This window comes from Melanerpes formicivorus, unplaced genomic scaffold, assembly GCF_026170545.1.
Source record: "Melanerpes formicivorus ecotype bairdi unplaced genomic scaffold, bMelFor1.0.p_v2 SCAF_7, whole genome shotgun sequence".
NCBI classification, from domain to species: domain Eukaryota; kingdom Metazoa; phylum Chordata; class Aves; order Piciformes; family Picidae; genus Melanerpes; species Melanerpes formicivorus.
This window is the reverse complement of record NW_027142359.1, coordinates 5,557,693-5,581,469: the sequence shown is the minus strand read 5'-3', so window position 1 is coordinate 5,581,469 and position 23,777 is coordinate 5,557,693. Positions and strand designations below refer to the sequence as shown.

General features: G+C 43.4%; 1 protein-coding gene across 15 annotated transcripts in view; it reads left to right on the top strand.

The window, feature by feature from the left end:
* DOCK7 (dedicator of cytokinesis 7) overlaps positions 1-23,777 on the top strand; it is a 123,515-nt gene that overhangs the window by 59,918 nt on the left and 39,820 nt on the right. For 8 of the 15 annotated variants that reach the window (XM_068140772.1, XM_068140770.1, XM_068140766.1 and 5 more), the window contains exons 15-27: positions 6,401-6,518; positions 7,598-7,668; positions 9,443-9,581; positions 9,780-9,881; positions 10,328-10,414; positions 11,678-11,909; positions 13,750-13,914; positions 14,989-15,158; positions 19,231-19,323; positions 20,540-20,629; positions 21,699-21,794; positions 22,553-22,693; positions 22,831-22,944. In XM_068140772.1, coding sequence (XP_067996873.1) covers positions 6,401-6,518; positions 7,598-7,668; positions 9,443-9,581; positions 9,780-9,881; positions 10,328-10,414; positions 11,678-11,909; positions 13,750-13,914; positions 14,989-15,158; positions 19,231-19,323; positions 20,540-20,629; positions 21,699-21,794; positions 22,553-22,693; positions 22,831-22,944 — 1,618 coding nt within the window. The remainder of the gene's footprint in view (positions 1-6,400; positions 6,519-7,597; positions 7,669-9,442; positions 9,582-9,779; positions 9,882-10,327; positions 10,415-11,677; positions 11,910-13,749; positions 13,915-14,988; positions 15,159-19,230; positions 19,324-20,539; positions 20,630-21,698; positions 21,795-22,552; positions 22,694-22,830; positions 22,945-23,777) is intronic. The other 7 variants (XM_068140777.1, XM_068140776.1, XM_068140774.1 and 4 more) reach the window with 3 other exon arrangements.

The window sequence follows — 23,777 nt, the reverse complement described above, 5'->3', positions numbered from 1 at the left end:
TGTGCTCCTGAGTGACCTGCCCTAGGTGATCCTACTTTGGCAGGGGTCTGGACTCAATGATTTCTGGAGGTCCTTTCCAACCTCTACCATTCTGTGATTCTATGATAAAGTTGATTGTTTTCACAAGGCATGTCCAGGAGGTTCTGTTCTGTGAGAAGCTGTTCAGCAGACTATCAAAATTTGCAAATTTTCCAGTTTAGTTTCTAAGTAAACTCATTGAGCCAGTGTTTACTCAACCCTACTTAAAATATGCTAGAACAATTAGGTTATTCATGGAACTGTGATCATCCTGGAGTGTTTGCACTGAGTCGTCATTCCTGCAGTGTTTTCTCATTGATGGAAATGTGTGCATAGCTCTTCAAATAAGTTTAAAATAGAAGCACATGCAGGCTCTGGAGGGCACTTACAGCACTTGTTGTATACCTTTGTGGGAAGTTGGTAAGGTTCTTAACGGTTAGCTCTGAAAGGTTTGATAGTTTTTTGCTTTGAATGGTAGACCAAGATATGTAATAGCTGATAACATTATTAAACACTTCCAGTGTTTAAAAAAAGCAGGATAAGCTTGTGCTTTTGGAGGATTTGTGTTTTCCTTAGGGAAGTTCATTGGAGTTTCACTTGTGGAGCTGAAGTTTGGGTATGGTTTTTATCTGACTTCTGTAGTAGGGAACAAAATCCAGGCTCTGGCCTCCAACAGTGGGAATTTTTGGGCTGTAGAACTTGAGGAACTAGCTGAAAAATAAAAGAAAAAAAGTAGTATTGACACTGCAGTCCGGAGTACTTGAGTGGCTTGAGTTTTACAGGGTTTAAGATGAATAATATTCTGTTGTTTTAGCTGTTTCTTACAAGAAGTCTTTCTCAGGTTAGTTTTAAATAGTTTTGAATTCTTCCTAACCCCATCATCCCCCCAATCTTTATTCTTAGTTTAGTCTTCAGAAAAATACAGGAAGTTACTCAAAGAGTAGCAATGACCAGGCAGCTGGAGCTCAGACATTTTAGCAGATCTGTACAACTTGAGAAGCTCCTGTGTGTCACCGTGCTCTGCCTGTTCCTGAGCCAATATGTGATAACTCAGCTAGCTCCAGGAGCTCTGATGTCAGGTATTTAAAAAGCACAGGTAACTGCCCAGCAGCTGAATGCCAGTGCCAATAAAGTCAGTTCACTACAAAATCCCATCCTTAGATGTCACAACAGTCATTGAATCATCATAGAATTTTCAGTTGGAAAAGATCTCCAAGATCATCAAGTCTGGTCATCATCCTAACACCACCATGGCCATTAAACCATGTCCCTAAGAACCATGTCCACACGTTTCTTGAACACCTCCAGGGATAGTGACTTCACCACTTCCTGGGCAGCCTGTTCCACTGCCTGACCAATCTCGCAGGAACTAAACTTTTCCTAATGTCCAATCTGAACCTCTCTTAGCACAATTTCAGGCCATTTCCTCTCATTCTATTACCAGATATTAGGGAGAAGAGACCAACTCCCACCTGCTTCCACCTGATATTAGGGAGAAGAGACCAACTCTCACCTGCTTCCAACCTCCTTTTAGGGAGTTGTAGAGAGTAAGAAGGTCTCCCCTGAGACTCTTAAACAACCCTAGTTCCCTCAGCTACTCCTCACAAAGATTAATGCTCTAGACCCTTCACCAGATTCTTTGCCCTTCTTTGATCATAATCCAACACCTCCAATGTCTTGTAGTGTGGAGCTCAAAAGCAATACAGGGCACAGAAAAGCAGAGAGGAGAAAACCTTCTGATATGATTAAACTGTAAGATTCAAGAGCTGCAGAAACCCTAAGGAGGGATCCTGCCTCAGAGAGCCATTAGCCCAGTCAAGAAAAGATGTATGTAACAAACATGATCCTGAAGATCTTTCATGCACCTGGGTGACCCTGTGTAAATGGGCTTTAAATGATTTTTATAGTAGGAATAAAGCAAAGAAAAAGGTCTCTGGGTTTTACAGAAAAGAGAAATTTTCATCATAGTTAGACATCCCCTCTAAGAGTTAGGATCAGCTCTTAATGTTTTAATACCTTTATGAAGGCTTTGGCAAAATGGCTGCAATCACATTAAATAAATATTTAGAGGAGAACCTGGTGCCATTATTTCCATGGCTTGGGAAGCCTTTGCACTTCGGCAATTCATTTTATGGAGGTAAAAGTACTTTTGAGATCTGTTCGAGATAATTGGATAAGCTTTGCATACGTTTTGCATAGCATTTTAATAAAAGCTCCAGACACAAGTCCTTGGCTGTAAAGCTTCTGCCTGAAAGTTTTATTGCTAGAAATCTCTGAGTAGTGTTATCAAGAAGTTGCTGTTACCTGGAAGCATAAGGACTAGCAGTGTTGTTTTAATTAGTGTATGCCTAACATGGTTGGTGATGCTGCAGTGTTGTTTTCATGGTCACTCCCTTCTCCTCCCTTCATCCCTTCTATAGAGAACTGAACACTGTGACATGAGAGCTCCCCATGATGTCTAGCCCACCAGAAGGTTGCTTTCTCTTCTTTGCTTGTGTATTATATAGGGCTGGAGATGTCTTGATTTCTGAAGACTATGTTCAGTGTCATGCCTCTTCCTTTGCCTTTTAAAGCTCAGCAACTTTGATGCCTGTCAGCTCCCCCATGCAGTGAGGCAGCTTCTGCCATCACTTTGCACAGAAGTCTCATTTCATTGTTTTTGCATGGTGGTTCCACTTCTGGTGTCCTACTGACTTTTGGTATTTCATAGAATGGTTTGGGTTGATACCTAAAGATACCTAATTCCAAGCACCCTGCCTTGGGCACCTTCCACTAGAACAGGTTGCTCAGGGCCCTAACCTAGCCTTGGACACTTCCAGTGCTGGGACATCAACAACTTCTCTGATCAACCTGTTCTAGCACCTCACCACCCTCACAGTGGAGAACTTCTTCCTTATGTCTAAACCTCCTCTTTTTCAGTTTAAAATTGTAGCCCCTTGTCCTATCACTACATAAATAATGAGAACTTGAAACCTCTATGTTTCCTCCAGTGCGAAACTGTTTCCTCCAGCAAAAACTGTGCACCTCCAATGCTTGTTGTTATGAATGCAGCTAAAGTCCCACCTGCTTGTAGGTCTCTAGCATCCCCTTTCTAGAGTGGCATCAAACTGGTGAGATGTCTCATTTGCTCCCAGCAGACCAAGCCCTAGCAGAAAAGGTGGTAGGAGAACTGCATGCTTGGTTTAAGCTCATCTCTGCTGTTCAGCATAAATCAGTCCTAACAATAAGACTGCCTTTAATATAGGGATCCTGTAGCCTGGCTTCACAAATACATTAAATCCTTCTCTTAAGCACTAATACTACTTAATAAAAGTTTTATGAGCAATGTACATTTTAAAGTAAATTTCCATATCCATTTTCATTTTAAAAGAACATCAAGGAGCAAATGTATTCATGCCAGAGCAAAGTAATTTAGTAGAGTCACAAAAATGGCACAGGCCCCTTCTGAAATAGTAAGAGAGCCGTTGATTAGGCAAAGGGACCAATGGGGATGAGATTCAAAAACTTAATTCACCATGAAGGACTTGAAAGGGAAGAAATTCCCATGTGCCAGCTAAGCATATTCCTCTGCCTGGAGGGGTGGAAAAGAGCTGTTTCATGATGCTGCCCTGTATAGCCTTCTGGAGATACAAAGATGGGCTACACTCTATAGGGGCTGACCTGGAGGAGTTATTTTTTCCTTCAGGGACTCTTAGAGAATTCCTTAGGAGCAACCTTATCCTGTGCCTGTGTAAATGGGAGTACCCATGGGAGCAAATGGAGTTGGCATCAGAGCCAAGTCCTTGGCGTGATTTGTTTGCCAAAATGTTGATACCACAGAAGCATAGAATGCATGGGGTTGGACAGGACCCTCAAAGGTTGCCTTGTCCAACTCCCCTGCAGTCAGCAGGGACACCTCCAACTAGATCAGGCTGCCTAGGGCCACATCAAGTTTGGCATTGAATGACTCCTGGAGTGGGGCCTCAACCACATCTCTGGGCAACCTGTTCCAGTACTTCACCACTCTCATTGTACAGAACCTCTTCCTAATGTCCAGCCTAAACCTGCCCTGCTCCAGTGTCAAACCACTGGCCCTCATCCTGTTTCTACAACCCTATCTAAATAGTCCCTCCCCAGCCTTCCTGTAGGTCCCCTTCAGATATTGAAATGCTGCTATAAGGTCTCTCTGGAGCCTTCTCTTCTCCAGGCTGAACAGGCCCAACTCTTTTAGCCTGTCCTCATAGGAGAGGTGCTTCAGCCTTCTGATCATCTTTGTGGCCCTCCTCAGCTGCTTCAACAGATCCATGTCCTTCTTGTGTTGGGGACCCAGAGCTGGACATAGGATTTCAGGTGAGGTTCCACCAGAGCAGAGTGTCAGAAAGCCAAGGGTAGCCCAGCTGCTCCTCCAGGAGAGTGACCCACTGCTAGCCCAGTGCAGGTGTTTTGGATCCCTACAGCATCTAAAAAGCTACCAGATGGCCTTCTTCACTGAGCAACCAAATTACTGCCCTCTTGACAACTGAAAAAAGAGCCTCTTAGTTTTCAATCTGCCATTGCCAGCACTCTGTAGTGCCTGCTTTATTATGCTTAAAATGTTGATCTGCTGTGCTCCTCACTGCAGTTCTCTATGCCCATCTGTTGTCTCTTGTCTCTCTGGGACAAGGAACAGTTGGAAACTACTTACAGATTGTGCTGAGATTCATTGAATAGTTCCCAGAGGGGGACAGAGGGGAAGGGAACGTTTTTTCCCTTGCCTTAGAAGCCAGGGCTTGGTACAGAGTTGGTTGCTTCAGTCTTTTATCCCCAGCAGATAGAAGGCAGCAACATGAGCCTCTCACCTAGCTATCAGGCTGCCAAATAGCCTGTGGTGAGCATCCCTCTGGGCTCTTCTTGGATCCATAGCAGCCAGGGTATACAAGAGGGAGTGATGCTGGTCTGGTAGGCAGGGCTGTGTAGGAGATGGGTAGGGGATTTCCGAGATCACCTTTTAATGATGTAATAATTGGTACACTTCTTTAGGGCCAAAAGAAGGTATGTTTGCTTTGAATAATGGAGTCTGTTGAGTGGACTTTTTTGCCTTGAAATAGTGTTGTCTTTTTATCCTTTTGTCTTAAAGGGACTTTCTGCAGGGCAGACAGGGGCTTGTAGTGGAGAGTTTTGATAACAATGCATGTATCCAGCTTGTGTTTTGTTAACAGGAATTCATCAGGGCTAAGAGGATGAAAACTATTGCAGAACTTTGCATCTCATCACTGCTTAAATTAATCATAGACCTAGAGAAGTGGAGCTGGAAGGGGCCACCAGGATCTGACCCTCCAGGTGAAGGCTGAAGCTGCCTATAAACCAATCTGGACAGGTGTCTGCCTCACTGGTCCTCAAAAGCTACCAGAAAGTGGAGCTTTCACACCCTCCCCAGGCAATTAGTTCTACTGCTTAACTTGCCTTACAGTCAGAACGTTTTCCCTCATATTTAACATAAATCTCCTGTGCTGCAATTTCATCTCATTATGTCCTGTCACATTCCTGTGGATGCAGGGATCACTTTATCACTTTGGTCTCTGCAGCAGTTCTTTAGGTACCTAGGAGTGCTGTCATTGCCTGTGATCCCAGCCATTCCCTCAAAACATCAAAACATTCCACTTCTGGTTCAGTCTGGCCATCCCTGCTGTTTTCTAGATGTGAGCTTTAGCTGATCCCCATCTTTCCCAAAGTGGTGTGGGATTTGGAGATACAATTCCATCTGAGGCAATGCAAGTACTTCATATCTCTTGAAGCTACAGAGGTTATAGAATCATAGAATGGTTTGGGTTAGAAGTGACCTTGAAGATTACCTAGTTCCAACCCTGCTGGCATTGACGAGGTCACCTTCCACTGGACCAGGTTGCTCAAGGTGTCAGTCTTTCTGTCTCTTAGTTTAGTCTCCTTTTAGAGAAGAGATGTAACCTGAAGTCATCAGGATGTAAGAAGATTAAAAAAGAAAAAAAAAAAAAAAAGAGGAGGACAGCTCACAACAAGGAAGGCTTTTAACAGGAGCCAGCCTCTCTGCTGAGCAAAGAAACACTTCTCAGTGCTTTTCTATTCATATTTCCTTTCCACTTGAACTTCTTAGCTTATAGAATCACTGGTACATTTCCACATGTATTTTTCAAGTACACTTATAAACAGGAACTACTTCAAAATCTGATGGCAATTAGAAAAATGACTAATTTTGATGTCTGAAATAAGGAGTCACTATCAAATTGCTTGTGCACTAATGTTGGAGAGAAGCCCATCTGGCTAATGGAAAATGTCAGCTCCTTCACTTTGACTGTTTCCATGGAGGTGTAAACAACAGCATCAGTAAAGGTGTGAACCCTCTGTTTCTCACATGGAGATGCTCACTTGATGCCTTTGTCTTTTGCAGGAATCTTCTTTATGTCTATCCTCAAAGCCTTAACTTTGCCAACCGTCAAGGATCTGCCAGGAATATCACTGTAAAGGTCCAGTTCATGTATGGAGAGGACCCAAGCAATGCTATGCCGGTGAGGAAGAGCTTTGTGCTCTGAATTCTGTTGTTGGTAAGACAGAGCACACCTTGCAGTTGTAAAATCCCTGAGTTAAAGAAAACCTCCCTGAAACCCAAAGTAACGAGTTCAGAGCAATCTAAAATCACAGTGTTTCAGAACAAGGAGTATATCTGTATAGAGGTTGCAAAGTAATCATGTAGTAGCTGGTATTTTAACCTGAGATGTTGGCAGTGGACACACTTGTGTTTGGACCAGAATCTTTACTTCCACACCAGTACAATTAAAGGTGATGGTTATATAACCCCCACCTTGAATACTCCATCCATTCTGCTATCCCCATCATAAGAAGGACACAGAGCTGTTGGAGTGAATCCAGAGGAGGGCCACAAGGTTAATCCAAGGGCTGAAGCACCTCTGATATGAGGATAGGCTGAGGGAACTAAGGTTCTTCAGCCTGGACGACCTTAGAGCTGCCTTCCAGTACCTGAAGGGATTCTATAGGAAGGCTGTAGAAGGACTTATCATAAGGGTGTCTAGCAATAGGACAAGGGGGAATGGTTTGAAGCTGAGGGAAAGTAGGTTTAGACTGGATCTTAGCCAGATGAGGGTGTATGAGGGTATGAGGGTGGTGAGACATTGGAATAGGTTGCCCAGAGTGGTTGTGGATGCCTCCTTTCTGGAGGTGTCCAGGGCCAGGCTGGATGAGGCCTTGGGCAGCCAAGTCTAGTTGAGAGGCATCCCTGCCCATGGCAGGGGATTGGAATAGGTGGTCTCTGAGGTCCCTTCCCACCTAACCCCTTTTGTGATTCTGTGACCAGAAGTGATGAGCACTTGGTGAAGGGGGATGTAGGGGAGTAGGTACATTCATGGTCTTCAGCCATACCTGTGTGTATTTGTAACTGGGATTATTAAGATAGTGAACATTTCAGTGACTAAGTGAAACTTCAGTAGTGAAGGTGCTTGTAACCAGCAAATGTAACTGTGCACAGCTGCACAGTCTCATGAGTGGAGCTGTAAATGACTCCGTGGGATTAGGAAACAAATTCTGGGCACATTTTATAGGGAGATGTTGATGTTTGTGTTCTTTTTTGCAGGTCATCTTTGGCAAATCTAGCTGTCCTGAGTTTTCCAAAGAAGCATACACAGCTGTAGTGTACCACAACAGGTAAAACACCAGACATGGCCCCATGTGGAGAGTGTGATTGCACCCAAAGGAAGTTTTACCAGTGTGAATGTGCTGTAAATTCCCAGTCACTCTCAGTGTTAATTATTTAACAGTGGCTATCTGGATAGCACAACATCTGCACTGTTATTTGGCACTGTCCTTAGAGTTTTGTTGGAGTCTTTGTTTGCTGTGGTACAAATCAACATTGTGGAGGGACTGTGATCCTCAGCACGTAGCCCAGCTCAGGAGATGATTTAAGTACAAGCTTCATGTTAATCAGGAAGATTTATGTTAGAAACTCAGGTTAGCATGTGCTGCAGTGCTTTGCTGGAGCCTTTTAGGTGTTATAGATTGGAAGTTCTAGGTCTTGAAAATATTCCAGAGCAGCTGGGGTATGGAGTGCTGATTCTGGCCTTAATGTGTTGATACTCTTCATAGCCATAAAGGGAGAGAGATATTTGTCCTGCACTTGGGGGTTGTGGCCATCTCCACCTTGAGACTAGAGTTTATAGCTCATGGGGAGCAGTACAGTTCAGAGTGCCTGTGTGAGGAGGGGGCTGCTGCTTTCATTTTATGTGGACTGTAAAAGCATACCTGAAGTTTTTCCAGACCTTGGTGATCAGAAAATAAAGCTTTAATTCAATAGGATAGTCTATATACTTCCTCCCCTCCACATACTTGAAGGATTCAGTCAAGTGTAGGATGAAACAAGCTGCCCCAGAGAGGTTATGGAGACTTTCAAAACCCACCTGGATGTGTTCCTGAGCAATCTGCTCTGGCTGTTGGACTAGATGATCTCTAGAGGTCCCTTCCAAGCCCAACATAGGAGATTTAAGACATCCAAGTGCCAGGTTCTGCACATTGGCCACAGCAACCCTATGCAGTGCTACAGGCTGGGGTCAGAGTGGCTGGAGAGCGGCCAGGCAGAGAGGGACCTATGGGTACTGGTTGATAGTAGGCTGAACATGAGCCTGCAGTGTGCCCAGCTGACCAAGAGGGCCAATGACATCCTGGTCTGCATCAGGAAGAGTGTGGCTAGCAGGAGCAGGGAGGTCATTCTGCCCCTGTCCACTGCACTGGTTAGGCCATACCTTTACTACTGTGTCTAGTTCTGGGCCCCTCAGTTTAGGAAAGATGTTGACTTGCTGGAACATGTCCAGAGAAGGGCAACAAAGCTGGTGAGGGGTTTGGAGCACAAGCCCTATGAGGAGAGGCTGAGGGAGCTGGGGCTGCTTAGCCTGGAGAAGAGGAGGCTCAGCGGAGACCTTATTTCTCTCTACAGCTACCTGAAGGGAGGATGTAGACAGTCAGAGGTTGGGCTCTTCTCTCAGGCAACCAGCACCAGAACAAGAGGACACAGTCTCAGGCTGTGCCAGGGGAGGTTCAGACTGGATGTTAGAAAGAAATTGTACACAGAGAGAGTGATTGCCCATTGGAATGGGCTGCCTGGGGAGGTGGTGTAGTCACCATCACTGGAGGTGTTCAGGAAGAGACTTGACAGGGTGCTTGGTTACATGGGTTAGTTGATTAGGTGGTGTTGGATGATAGGTTGGACGCGATGATCTTGAAGGTCTTTTCCAGCCTGGTCTGGTCTGGTCTGGTCTATTGTATTCTATTCTATTCTATTCTATTCTATTCTATTCTATTCTATTCTATTCTATTCTATTCTATTCTATTCTATTCTATTCTATTCTATTCTATTCTATTCTATTCTAGTCTATTCTATCACACTGTTTATACTGATGATTCAGCTGAGATTCTGGTCTCTACACAGATCACCTGATTTTCATGAGGAAATCAAGATTAAGCTGCCAGCCACCTTAACTGATCACCACCACCTGCTTTTTACTTTCTACCACGTCAGTTGCCAACAGAAACAAAACACTCCCCTGGAGACTCCTGTTGGATACACGGTGAGTGTCTTCCAGCCTTTATGTTTTCCAGCAGAGAATATTTTCATAATGCATGTGTTTGCAGTTTGGTCAGCATTACTGTCCACTCATACTGCCATGGGAGAAGTTGGGAATCTGGCAGTCAAGCCTGCAAAGTTCAGGAAAGGATTAAGAAGTGCATGGTTTTGTTTTTTCTCTGTTAATTCCTTCTCTTTGCAGTGGATCCCCATGCTTCAAAATGGACGATTAAAGACTGGGCAGTTCTGCCTCCCTGTCTCCTTGGAAAAACCACCACAGGCATATTCAGTGCTTTCTCCAGAGGTGAGTTGTGCTTTCTGCTGAAAATCATCTCTCTTAAAAAGTGAGAGAATGTCTGTGTACATACATGTGTGATTGTGTGTGCATGGGAGGACCTTAAAGCTGCCCTCTGACACCTGAAGGGAGCCTACAGGAGGGCTAGAAAGGGACTTTTCATAAGTGTGTTTAGAACTAGGACAGGGGGGAATGGTTTGAAGCTGAGAGAGTCTAGGGTTAGACTGGATCTTAGGACAAAGTTCTTCAGTACAAGGGTGGTAGGACTCTGGAATAGGCTGTCCAGGCAGGTTGTGGCTTCTTCCCCCCTGGGGGTGTTCAAGACCAAGTTGGATGAGTCCTTGAGCAGCTGAGTCTAGTTGAGAGGTGTCCCTGCCCATGGTAGGGGTGTTGGAGTAGATGCTCTGAGCTCCCCTCCAACCTGAGCCATTCTATGATTCTGTGTTAACCTGCAGGTTCCACTCCCTGGGATGAAGTGGGTGGATAACCACAAGGGGGTTTTCAACGTTGAAGTTGTGGCTGTGTCATCCCTCCACACTCAGGTAAGTGTTAAGAGCAGTCATTGTAGCAAAGTTTGATAGTTTCTTGACAGCTAAAGCACTGTCAGAGCTGAAATCATGAAAAGTGTAATAATTGTGGTGAAATGGCAAATGTCATTTTCAGTTCTGAGCCAGTATACCTGTTACTCTACATGCTGCTGTGAGTATATTTGAGAAGTTCTGCTTAAAAAAAGTTCTGCCTGTATTGCCAGGGGGTGAATGAGCAGCAGTGTTTTCAAACCTCAAACACCTGTGTTGAATACAACAGATCTAAAGAGGGTGTAGACCTATGACATGTGCTTGTTCTTCCTTTTCCCCTCTGCCTCTTTTGTTTCTCCAAGTATTTTTCATCTGGAAAGAAATTCACAGAATGGTTTGGAGTGGAAGGAACCTCTGGAGCAGGGACATCCCCAACTAGATCAGGATTGTTTTAACTGATCATTTCAACTTTTATTAATTCCCAGTATGTCATTTGATGTTGGGTTTTTTGGTATGGTTTATTTGTGTTGCAAACAGTAACGTGATTTTAGTGCCTTTTTGCCTGGTTTTCTAAGAATACATAGTCTGTTAGTTTTACTCTTGACAACTCCTGAACATTGGTTGATCTCAGTTGAATTAGATTAATGGGCAAAACTCTCAGAGATGTTGAGTTTCTGCTAATTTTTGAGATTAAATGGTTAGAAGACTGAAGGAGAGAATCCATCCATAAGTTACAAGTCCATAGCTCTTGCGAGACCCTCACCTCAAATACTCCATCTGTTCTGGTGTCCCTATCATATAAAGGACACAGAGCTGTTGGACTGAGCGCAGAGGAAGGCCACAAGGATGAAGTACCTCTGCTGTGAGGACTGGCTAAGGGAGCTTGGGTTGTTCACCTAGAGAAGGTGGACTCCGGGAGGATTGTAGAGCTGCCTTCCAATATCGAAAGGGATCTTACAGGAAGGCTGCAGAGGGGCTGTTCATAAGGGTGTCTAGCAATAGGATGAGGGAGAATGTCTTTAAGCTGAGGGAGAGTAGATTTTGACTGGATCTTAGGAAGAAGTTCTTCAGTATGAGGGTGGTGAGACTCTGGAACAGGTTGCCCAAGAAGATTGTGGATGCCCCCTCCCCCTGGAGGTGTTTAAAGTCAGACTGGATGAGGCCTTGGGCAGCCAAGTCTGGTTGGGAGCACATAGTCTCTGAGGTTGCTTTCAACCTAAGCCATTCTATGATTACTTTTGGATCTTCTTGCTGTTTGTTTGTTTTGTTTTTTCCCCTTGTGTGTAGGACCCTTATCTTGACAAGTTCTTTGCACTTGTCCATGCTCTGGACGAGCACATGTTCCCTGTGCGAATAGGAGACATGAGAATTATGGAAAACAACTTGGAAAATGAACTGAAGAGCAGCATTTCAGCTTTAAATTCCTCTCAGCTGGAGCCGGTAGTGCGATTTCTTCATCTCCTGCTTGACAAACTGATTCTTCTGGTAGTAAGACCTCCTGTCATTGCAGGCCAAATAGGTATTCTATTTAAGTTTTATGGAGAATTACATAGCTGAAAGTTTGATATGTCCAGTTTTATCATGCTTATGTAGAAATGAAAAAGTCCATTTTTATGCTGGATTTTAGTGCTGCTAGTATACCATGTGTCTTCAAAATAAAACGTGCTGGTGTCCAGCTCAGTGGTGATGCACACAGGAGCAATTGTTACTACAAAGGCTTCCAAGAGTGACTAGTAATTTGGTGTCCACACTAAGACACCAGAAAGGGGCCTGACTTCTCATGAGCTGGATGCTCAGCATTTTCATAGTACTGGAGCCTGCTGGAGTGTCTCCATACTGACATTCAGAAGCTAAGAATTTCAACCTTAGTAGTCACCTTGGAAAATCTTGAAGTAGGTAAGGTAAGAAGGTAGAGATGCTGTGTGTTCCTCTAGCTGTTGTGGATCTGAGACTGAGTAAGTAATAATTAGCATGAATAATCTCTCCTTTTGCTCCCTTTTATGGGCTGTGTTCTGGTAGTACAAAGAATCTCTAGTGGAAGTCAGGTTTAGATCCTTAGTTTTATAATCTTCCCCTTTACTGCGCTCTTGTGAGACCTCATTTCAAATACCACGTGCAGTTCTGGGGTCCCCATCATAGGAAGGACACAGAGCTGTTAGAGCAAGGAGGCCACAAAGATGATCCAAGGGCTGGAGCACCACTGCTGTGAGGATAGCCTGAGGGAGTTCGAGAGTTCAGCCTGGAGAAGACTCTGGGGGGACCTTAGATCTGCCTTCCAATACCTGAAGGTAGCCTGCAGGAAGGTTGGAGAAGGACTTCTCCTAAGGATGTCTAGCAATAGGACAAGGGGGAAGGATTTGAAGCTGGGGGGGAGTAGTTTTAGGCTGGATCTTAGGAAGAAGTTCTTCAGTAGGAGGTTGGTGGGACTCTGGAGCAGGTTGCCCAGGGAGTTGTGGGTGCCTCCTCCCTGGAGGTGTTCAGGGCCAGGTTGGATGAGGCCTTGAGCAGCTGAGTCTAGTTGAGAGGCATCTCTGCCCATGGCAGGGAGGTTGGGGTAGATGGTTTCTGAGGTCCTTTCCAACCTAAGCCATTCTATGATAATAAAATGATTCTATGATAATAGCAGTTGGGAGGTTGGACATGATGGACTGTAAGTATCTAAAACTGCTTTATAACCAGCAGTCATTTATTTTAGAAAGGTTATTGTTCTGGGGAAGAATTTTGCTTGAAATTTTCTTTAGTATTTTAAAGCTCTTCAAGTGTTCTGTATTGGTTTAATTTGTATGGAGCATTGAGGACATTATTGTCCAGTTTTTGACAAACTAAGATTTCCAGTCTGCAGCTGCTGTCTGCTTCATCCCTAATTTGTTTAGAATATCTACCTCAGTCCATGGGTATATTTCTGTACTCATTTTCAGAACAGATTAGTATTTTTTTCCCTCCCAAAATGGAATGGAATTGTTCTTTTTGACACAGTTTATATTTTGGCCAAGGTTTAATTGGAGGAAATAATTAACTGAGAAAAGTATGATAACTATCCAAAGGATATTATCCATCAATTAAACAAGGACTTGATCTTGGTTTTTCTGCATTTGATGATCAGAGTTGGGCTGATTCCAGAAATCAGACCTAAATTCATTAAATTTTTAATAATAAACATGGAAGCTTATCACTGCAACACCTGTCTTCCTGTCAAGCTGTTTATTAGACCTATCTCAAACCCCAGGTTCAGTTTTTCATGAGAAACACTTGCTATGCTCTTAAGCTTCACCATTTATCCTTCAGAAGGTGGATGAAATACACGTTTGGACTTGCTCATGGGTACTGCTGCAGTCTAAAAACAAACTCCTCACTTTCAGTTAACCTGGGCCAAGCATCTTTTGAAGCGATGGCATCGATCATAAACAGACTTCACAAGAATTTGGATGGAAACCAGGACCAGCATGGCAGAAACAGCCTTCTTGCTTCTTATATTTATTATGTTTTTCGCCTGCCGAACACCTATCCCAACTCACCATCACCAGGTAGCTCTTTCTTTTCATTTTATTTCAAGTCACAGTTTGTTAGAAGCAGAGCAGAAATTGCTTGCTGGCAGGTGCTCCTGAGCTCCAACTGCATGGCTGGTTCCCTGCCAAGCCCTGTTATTAACTTTCTCTCTGATCCACCATAGCCATTTCCAAGATGAGTTTAATTACAGATAATGACAGCAGAGATTTAACTGTTTGAAGCTCTTAAAATAAAAATCTCACCACTGAAAGACTGTGAGGCTAAATCATGACAAAATACTCAGTTTGGAGTTTTCTTTTCTGTGGTGCCTAGACAGATGTGATACACTCTTGGCCTGTCCTGCTTCCCAGCTTCCTTCACTAAAACTTTTGGACTTTGATCTGGTTCCAGCAAAAGCTGATACACTGGTTGAGGAGTGTGAGATTCTTGGAAACACCTGTGTAGGTACAGGAGGGAAAGAAATGAATTCTAACCCTGGTGAGAGCAAGGGATATAGCAGCATGGGGAAGAGATGGTGTGAATGACAGACACAGAAAACTGGGCTTTGGAAGGACTGTTGTGAACAGCACTTGCTTCTTGCATGGAGTGGAAAACATCTGGGAGGGATTGGGAAGGTTATGTGGCAGAAGCAGGAAAGTGATTGTTCCTCTGTACTCAGCACTGTTGAAGCCAAACCTTGAGTAGTAGCTTCCTTTTTTGGGTCCTCACTATGACAAAAATATTAGGGTGCTGGAGTGGGTCCAGGGAAGGGCAACAGATCTTGTGAAGGGTCTGGAGAGCAGGTCTGGTGAGGAGCAGCTGAGGGAACTGGGGTTGCTTACTGTGGACAAAAGGAGGCTGGCTCTCAACAACTGCCTGAAAGGAGGTTTCAGCCAGGTGGTGGTGTTTTTTTCTCCCCTAGTCACAAGTGACAGGATGAGAGGAAATGGCATGAAGTTGCACCAGGGGAGGTTTAGGTGGGACATCAGAAGAAACTTCTTCACCGAAAGGCTTTGCTGCACCAGGCTGGTGTAAAGCAGCATGGGATCAAGTCTGTGTTAGTCTAACAAGAGTCATGGTCTAATAGGATTTTCTTTCATACACCACCACAGGCCCTGGTGGCTTAGGGGGATCAGTGCATTATGCCACCATGGCTCGATCTGCTGTCCGACCGGCAAGCCTTAACTTGAACCGCTCGCGGAGCCTCAGCAACAGCAACCCAGACATATCTGGCACCCCCACCTCTCCTGACGATGAAGTTCGCTCCATCATTGGCAGTAAGGTACATGTGAACTCCTGTGGAGCTTGACAGGAATTTCAACATCTTGTATTTAACCTTTAAAGGAAGAGGAGGGAAGGGTTTGGTGTTGTGTTTTTTTTCCTATGAAAGTTATCCTTACTAATGGCCCTTTCCCAGACTTTCTCTGGCAGTTGCTGATAACATTACTGAATCTCATCTCCTTCAAAATACTTGCTGATCTCTCTGACTTGCTGGAGACTACCCTGGCAGTGTTACTTCCACAAGTGTGGTGGCTTGGGTCAAGAGTCCTTCTAGACATGTCTCCCCAAGACCAGTAGGACAAGACCGTTTTTACTACCTCACTTTTCACATGGCCAGCAGCTGTATCCTCTGACTATCTCTGTTATGTCTCCCCAAACCTTGCATCCTCTACCTTGGTACCCTGTGATCCACTCTTACCTCCTAAACCAGAACTCGCTCTTCTCCTCTGGATTCAGCACTAACAGCTGCTCAGATGCTTTCTCTGCTGCTCATGTCCAGAGCATGGGGTAGAGAGAGCATGTTGGATGGTTAGTCAGTGAGCCATGGTCCCACAAGCTGACCTACAGTGTAGCTCTATGGTGTGCTAGCTCTGCATTCACACTGTCTCCCCTCATCTGAAAGTGACTTTCCTGTGTGGGCACATTAGTATAGTCCTGATGTGAGCAGTTCAGTTTTGTGCCTAAAGTAGGTGACATGAGCCAGGACAAATCTGCTCTATTGGTAATTCCCTTCCTTGAGAGAATTCCTTAAGCTTGTTTAGGGGTCTCCCATTTAATCTTCAAACTGTGAAAATGTACACCGAGACAGTAAATTTTCCCACCCATGGCTTTTCATTCTTCCAGCACAGATGAATTCCTAAGCCCTTTCAGAGAACTCTTATGTTGGATCCTTTGAAAGATGAGTGAGCAAGTTTGTTAATAAAGCCATCAGTTTGACCAGACAGGCTTGACAATGGCTGGTGCTGGGTTTTATAAGAGCAAGAAAAACAATGTTTCAGAAGGAGATTAGCAATTTTAAGTTAATAACAGCATAAATTGCTGAGCAGATAAGAGGCTGAAGAAGTGTGGGTAGGCAAGTAATTATTTTTTACATCAAAGTTGGGGCTTAAAAGCCTTAAAATATTTTAAAGACCACTTCAGTATCTTGCTAATTAAAGCACCCTGACCTTTTGTGAAATGCCATAGGCACTAATGTGCATGTGGAATTTACACAGGCTATCAGAAGTTTAACACGTGCTGGCTTAGTGAATAATGTCACAATACAAAATGAAGAGAGATTTTCTTCTAGAGATGTACTCCAGGCTTTAAAGAAAAAAACTGTTCTCTGAATAATTGTGGAGGGAAAAGTTTCTGAGCATCAGAAATTAAGCTCAGTATGACTATACAGACTGTTGGCATATCATTATTTTTGCTTGTTAATATCAATGGACAAAAATACGACACGTCTGGAGACCTTGAAATTAATAAAAAGGAGCAAAAATTCCTATTCTGTTTTGCCAAGTAATAGTTTAAGCACATATATACAAGTAGGGAACCTGCACTTCAAATTCTGTGGACTCTAGAATCTATTATGGGAGGCTTTCTGCTTTAAAAAAGCACCAAAGAGTGTTTTGTTGTTTGCTAGAATTCCTGAAAGATATTTCTACAGGTGGTAAATGTGCTTTAAGTGTCCTTTTTATCATCTTCTTACTGAATTTTGACAATTCAATTAGTCATCCCCTTCACAGGATTTGGAAGATTAGATGAGGTTTTAGGTCTGTCACTCATTTTGCTTCCATTGGTGAATTGAGGCCACATCAGTTTTATTCTCTAAAGCAAATTTATTAAGTGTCTAGAAAGACCTGTGCGGAGATATTATGCCTTGTATTGGAGATGTGCTGGAACACAACAACAAAACAGCAAAACCCCCCCCAAACAAACAAAAAGACAGAAAAGATTGTGGAGTTTTCACAAACCTCTTTAATGTTCTTGCCCAGATCCAGCTGCAGGCTGAACCCCAGGGAAAGAACAGAATTTAATGGTAGTTTTGTATACTCCTGAGTGGCTCTGCCAAGCAAGAAGAATCTCTTTTAATCTTCTACATTTTCCAAAGAGGGAAGCATCTTTTGCTTTTCTGACTTTTGCAAACTGATTTTTGCGTCTGCAAACACAGTATATGTTTAACTTTATCCTCCAAACCAGAGTGACATGACTAGACAGCCTGTGAGCAGAAATGTGAGTGTGATAAAGACCTGGTTTTTACAAACCACAAGCTTAGTTCAGCATTCTGCAAAGTCCTTTCGACTTTAATTCACCCTGAGGAAAATAAAGCATGTTTATGGGGCTGAGCAGGGCAGAAAGCTTTGATTTATTTCTTCCAAAAAGTAATTGAGATTAAAACACTCTCCTTATGTGTGTTGGGTATTTTTTTATTTTTATTGGACATCTTGAGCAAAATTACAGCATTGCTGTACTCTGCATAGAGGATAGCTCAGTGGATTCATGGGTTGAATCCCAGCTTACAGCTCTCACGCTGGGTTCAGCCTTGGGGTGGGTTTTTCTTTTGCTGAGAGAAATAGATTGTTAGGTTTGGTGGACTTTGCGGCCGTGATGAAATGGGCTGCACCTTGGATTCATGTAATGGGAAAAAGCCCTAAGCTGGCACAAAAATCTAGGATGAAAGCTCTTAAGCAAGTGAGGGTCAAAACTGATGTGAGGAATTTATGAGGACCTGCTTTCTGGTTGTGGCATTACAAAACTGCTGCCATCAGAGCTGGTTCCTGGGACCCAGGAAAATCCCCTGCATCCCACTGAATGTTCCTGACTTAGAAGCAGCCTGGGTAACAATCACAAGTTTAAATTTTTTCCATTTCTTCTTTTCTGAGCATCTTGAGAGAAGGGAGTGAAGAGAGAGGAGGGATCCACAGTAATCTTTCCTCTATGATCCATTGCAGGAGTAGAATTTGGAGTACAAACTAAATTGAGCTTTTAAAAAGCAGGATGATTTTTCAAATATTTTGCTTGGCCAAGCAGGTTGGTTCCAGAGAAGGTATGTGCTCTTTTCTCTCTTTGCCACACTGCCCAGAGAGAATACCCAAGTGTCCGTGGGAAATCCTGTTCAGAGGGTTATTCTACCAGTGGTGCTGGATTTTTATTCCATGAGTAGGATACCCTGTGAGAGCTGTCAGTCAGATTTCTTGAGCATCTCTTGGGAGGAGAGGTAGAGAGACCTGGGGCTGTTTACCCTGGAGAAGAACAGCCTGAGAGGGAATCTTCTCAATGCTCAGCAAGAGCTTAAGGGTGGGAGGTAAGAGGGTAGGGCCAGACTCTTCTCAGTGGTGTCCAGTAACAGGACAGTGGACAGTGGGTACAAACTGGAACTTAGAAGGTTCCACCAACACATAAGGAAAAAATTCTTTATTTTGAGTCTGACAGAGCCCTGGAGTAAGCTGCCCAGAGAGGTTGTAGAGTCTCCTTCTCTGGAGAGATTCCAAACCCTCCTGGCCATTGTGATCCTGGGTAGCCTGCTGTGGGTGCCCTGCTTTAGCAGGAGAATTGGACTGGATGATCTCCAGAGGTCCTTTCCAGCCCCTGCTATGCTGGGACTCTGATTTTTTTTTTTTTTTCTCTTCAGTTTCTCAGCATTTCTGTAAGAACTGTAGGAGCTTATAAACTGTGGGCTACCCTAAAAGTGCTGGAAACCTCAAAGAACATCCTTTGTGGTTTTCACATCCATGCACCAGTTTTCCTCTGTCACACTGAGCCACAGCTGACTCCGTAAACTGAAGTGAACAAATTGATCAAAGTAAGAGTGACTTTTTCAAGAAGAGGATAGTTTTTGAATGTGCAGCATTACAGACAGGACAGGTTAGACCAGAACTGTCAACAGTATTGATTTGGAGATACAAAATAATCCTGGATTAAAATGTCTCAACAGACACCTGGGAGTTCAGCCTGCTTTAACAGTACTAACTGATGACCTGTTTGCAGTGTTCCTGGTTTAATTGCTTTTAAGGACTAAACTTTGACTACTGTATGGCATGCAACATGTAATATTTCTTTCCTTTCCCAACTGCTTTCTATTACATGCCCAGGGTTTAGACCGCTCCAATTCCTGGGTAAACACTGGTGGTCCAAAAGCAGCCCCATGGGGATCCAACCCCAGCCCAAGTGCAGAGTCAACACAGGTGGTGTCTTCGGTAGAGGTTTTTCTGGCTTTGTTTTCTGTGGTGTTTCCCTGTAGATTATCTTCCTTTCAGTGTATACTCTGGTTTTGGTGGTTTGGTTTTCTTTGTTTATTTATTCCTTGAAAGCTTTATGAGTTTTATTTTGTGAAATAGCATCTTCTCCCCCACCACCTCACCACGCTGCATGAAAAACCCCAAAGTGTGTGAACGTGTCGCCTTCTTTCATTTCAATGGTTGCTGGTCTGTGAAATGTAAATGCTGTGACTGCTTTTCTTTTCTTTCTCTCTTAACACTAGTTTCAGCTTCAGGTGGAGCACCTTTATAAGTGGGAACATTAAACACAGCTTCATGTCTGTCCACGTTTGCCATTTCTTTTGACGTTGTGAACCATTTTGCCATCTTCATCAAGCATTTAGTATTCATCATCAATTAATCCTTCACAACTGTTTGAGTGGAATGTTGTTAAACCAAAATTGATTACCACATGTAAAATTCCTTCTTTAAAACCTGTAAATTTGAGTGCTGGAGCCAGAGACTTGCTAGGGCCAGTTGTATCTGTTCTGTGTTGCAAAGTATGAAAACTTTACAGCAGCTTCAGTCAGAGATCATTTATTTAGCCCCTGTTGCCTGCTGCTTTCCACTGCATGGTTGCTCTGAACGTACCTCTCAGCTGTACCTCCTTATCAGTCTTCCAGAAATATTTAGTCTGTATTCACTTGCACTCATGGCAAATTATTTCCATCAGAAACAGAACTTCAGTAACTTTCTCATTCCTTGTGCCAGCGTCAGCATTGCTGTGGGGTACATCCCCATGCACTTGTCCTCTGGTAGATTGAGAGGTATGGACTGAAATTCCAAGTGTTACCTCCTTGACCTATGCATGTTGATGAAATACAAGGATGAAAAAGTTTCATGCTTTGCAGCATTAAGTGTCTTTGTGCATAAGACCATGCAGATATTTAAACAGCCTGTCTGTCTTAAACCAATTGGACAAAAACCACTGTTGTTTTGTTTCAACCCAACCCATCAATGATTAAGAATTGTGAGATTGCATAAAAAGGTGTAAAGGCAGTAAAAAAAAAGCCTACAGTTTGGCAGAATATTTTTGTAAACGTACTTTGTCCTTGAGCTGCAAAAAAAAAAAGAAGCAAACCAACAAACCCATCAACAGCAAACTTTAATGTCCTGTCATCATTCATTCATCTCCACTCCGTAGGCTACGGATCGAAGTTGTAATCGTATGTCTTCGCACACTGAGACGTCAAGTTTCTTACAAACATTAACAGGACGATTACCAACCAAAAAGGTAGATTTCAGTGAAGACAATTAATATTGTGGGGCAGGGAGGTCAAGTCTTTCTGAAAACAATGATGCAATCTATTCTTGTATTTGGAGCCTGATTTATTTATTTCCACCCACCCACCCCGCTCCTGAGGTCGTTAGGAACTACTGTTGCTTAGCACCTCTGAACATCCAGGCTGTAGTGAATGTGAAGTCTTCTGACAGAGTTGAATTGGGAAGAAATAAAATGATCAGGAGTAACTTGTCTGATTTAATGTCCATAATGTTTGCAGCCAATTTGTTACTGGCTTTCAAGAGAGATGAGTAGTACTGTCTAGACGTGTAAATGGTACGCCCTTGTGTGCAAAATTATAATGTGTTAGGTGGCCAGCATTCCAGATGTGTGCTGAGCTCAGTTATGTAGGGGCTAATCCAAAGTGGTTCCAGAAAGTGAACTTTGAATCCCTCACGTGGAGGAGATGAGAGCCTCCTAAACAGTGTTAGAAAGGCAAAGTGCCTGTATCTCTGATGAAAATGTGAGCACTGACAAGATCCAATCTGTGCATTGGTCCTCCCAAGAAAATAAATCAAAAAGCTGTTTCACAGCCCCACGTTTCACCCTGACTGTTTTAAGTCCTTTCTCACAGTAAATATACATCTTTATACAAATCACTTTATATGTCCGCTTTTTACTCCTTTTTCCTGCGAAAATCAGACCAGGCAGAAAGGTAGAATTTTACACTAAACTAATTTGAGCACCAAATTTTTTTATTTTGCCTCTTATTTTTTTTTTGGGGGGGAGGGGGGTGGGGGCAGGGTGGGAGGGTGGAAAATTCTTTTGACACTTGAAATTCAATTTTGGAGCAAGATACTGTAAAACGTTTTTCACATCCCATACCATAACATCATCCATCATTGTTGGCTGGGGATTTCTTTAAGGGCTGCCACCACTGCTGTCATGTTCCCAGTTACTTATTTTGCTTAACCTCATTGTTTGCCATACTTCCCATGGACCTTGCTGCCATTTCTCATGAGGACTATTTTGTTGAGCTGATCTTGAGGCTCAAGCTAACTCTGGGTTTGAATCTGTGTAGCTATTCCATGAAGAGCTGGCCTTACAGTGGGTTGTGTGCAGCGGGAGCGTGCGAGAGGCAGCCCTCCAGCAGGCCTGGTTCTTCTTTGAGCTGATGGTGAGTAGACACCTTGCTTGTTCATAGAATCATTCAGGTTGGAAAAGGCCTTCAAGATCACTGAGTGGTTGGGTTCTAAAATGGCATTACAAACCCCATCACTGTTGCATGAGATTATTTCTGAGTGACAATTTGGATGTGTTTTTCACATCCATTTCACATCTATTTCCTAAGCTGCACTTCCAAAATGGATCTTCAGTGACTGTTAACACTCAAAATCTGCATCTGCCCACTTGTTTGTGTGAAGCAAAAAGCTAGCAATGCCTTTTAGTTTATGTCTGGCTGGCTACTGTATATGTGTAGCCAACCTCCCTCTGTGTCTCTGACCTGCTTAAAAAGTCACCCCACATTCTGTAGTATCATTTAGGTTGGAAAAGACCATCAAGATCATTGAGTCCAACCATTAACCCTAATCTACCAAGTCCAACACTAAGCCATATTCTCAGGCACCATATTCTACGTGGCTTTTAAACATATGTAGGGATAGTGACTCAACCACCTCCCTGGGCTGCCTGTTCCAATATCTGACAACCCTTTCAGTGAATCTTTTTTTCCTAATACCCAGCCCAAACCTCCCCTGGTACAGTTTGAGGCCATTCCCTCTTGTTCTGTCACTAGTTAGCTGGGAGAAGAGGCCAATACCCACCTCACTACAACCTTCAGGTAGCTGTAGAGAGCCATATTGTCTTACAGTTCATAGTTTAAATCACAGACAGCAACAACTGCAAGTGACTTTGTTGTAATTTATGTTGCTGTAGGTGAAGAGCATGGTGCATCATTTGTATTTTGCTGACAAACTGGATGCTCCCAGAAAGAATCGTTTCCCTGAGCGTTTCATGGATGATGTGAATGCTTTGGTCAGCACAATTGCTGGTGATATAGTTTCTCGGTTTCAGAAGGTAACAGCAAACAATTAAACTGAACCCCTTCCAAAGCTCAGGCACCAGACCTCCTGCTCTCTGTTTGCCAGTGCCTACAGCAGGAATTGAAAACATAACATGCTCTTCATTTTCTTTCCTGTTTTTCTCCTCTCTAGGATACAGAAATGGTGGAAAGGCTCAACACCAGTCTTGCATTTTTCCTCAATGATCTGTTGTCTATCATGGACAGAGGATTTGTTTTTGGTCTTATTAAGACCTGCTACAAACAGGTGAATGCAGATAAATGTTATGACATCGCTGGGCACGGTAGCGTAGCCTATTACTCTAACTTCCTTTGGCCAGATGGCAAAGTATGAACACAGAATTCTGCTATTCAGGTCTTTTCAGAGCAAGCAAGGCATTCTCAGAGGTGATTTAGAGTTTATGCCTCTCTGATTACACTTTTAAATTAGAATTAGCAGTAACCCCCTTGAGTGAATGGACATGCGACAGGAAGGAAGAATGATTCCCTCTGCTCACCACACTGAGAGTGATTGAATCACTCAAAAATCAAAGTAGGAGATTTTGAGCTCAGGCTGTTGTGATTTGTCAGTGTGTCTCTCAAGGACACATTGCCCTTATATGATCACATTGATCACCACGCTCACCTTCCATCCTTCTGAGGATGCAAGGTCTCCTTTCCCATGAAGAGGGCTCTTACGTGATGTGTTTGGAAGCTCATTTGCGGCTTTACGGCAAGGAAATCACCCTGAACCACAAAGTGTTGTCTGACTGAAAATGTCTGTGCTGACACTGTGTACAAATGAGTTGATGAAGTATTAGGAGCTTAGGCTTAGACTCATTTTTGCTACAGTCTAAAATATTTTAATTAAGGGGCAAGAACATTTGAATTGTTGCCTACTGTTTGTTAGCCAACCTACATCTCTGACCACACATCACCCTGTGTGGTCCTGCTTCTCACAACTCCCTCCTGAAATCAGAGGAATGTGGATATGCTATGTGCAGTGCATAGTTCTTCATTTATTTACAGTGATATGGCTGTCATACACTCCTTGTATGGATATGTAAGCCACCGGCTGGGACAGAGATGCCTCCTGCACGT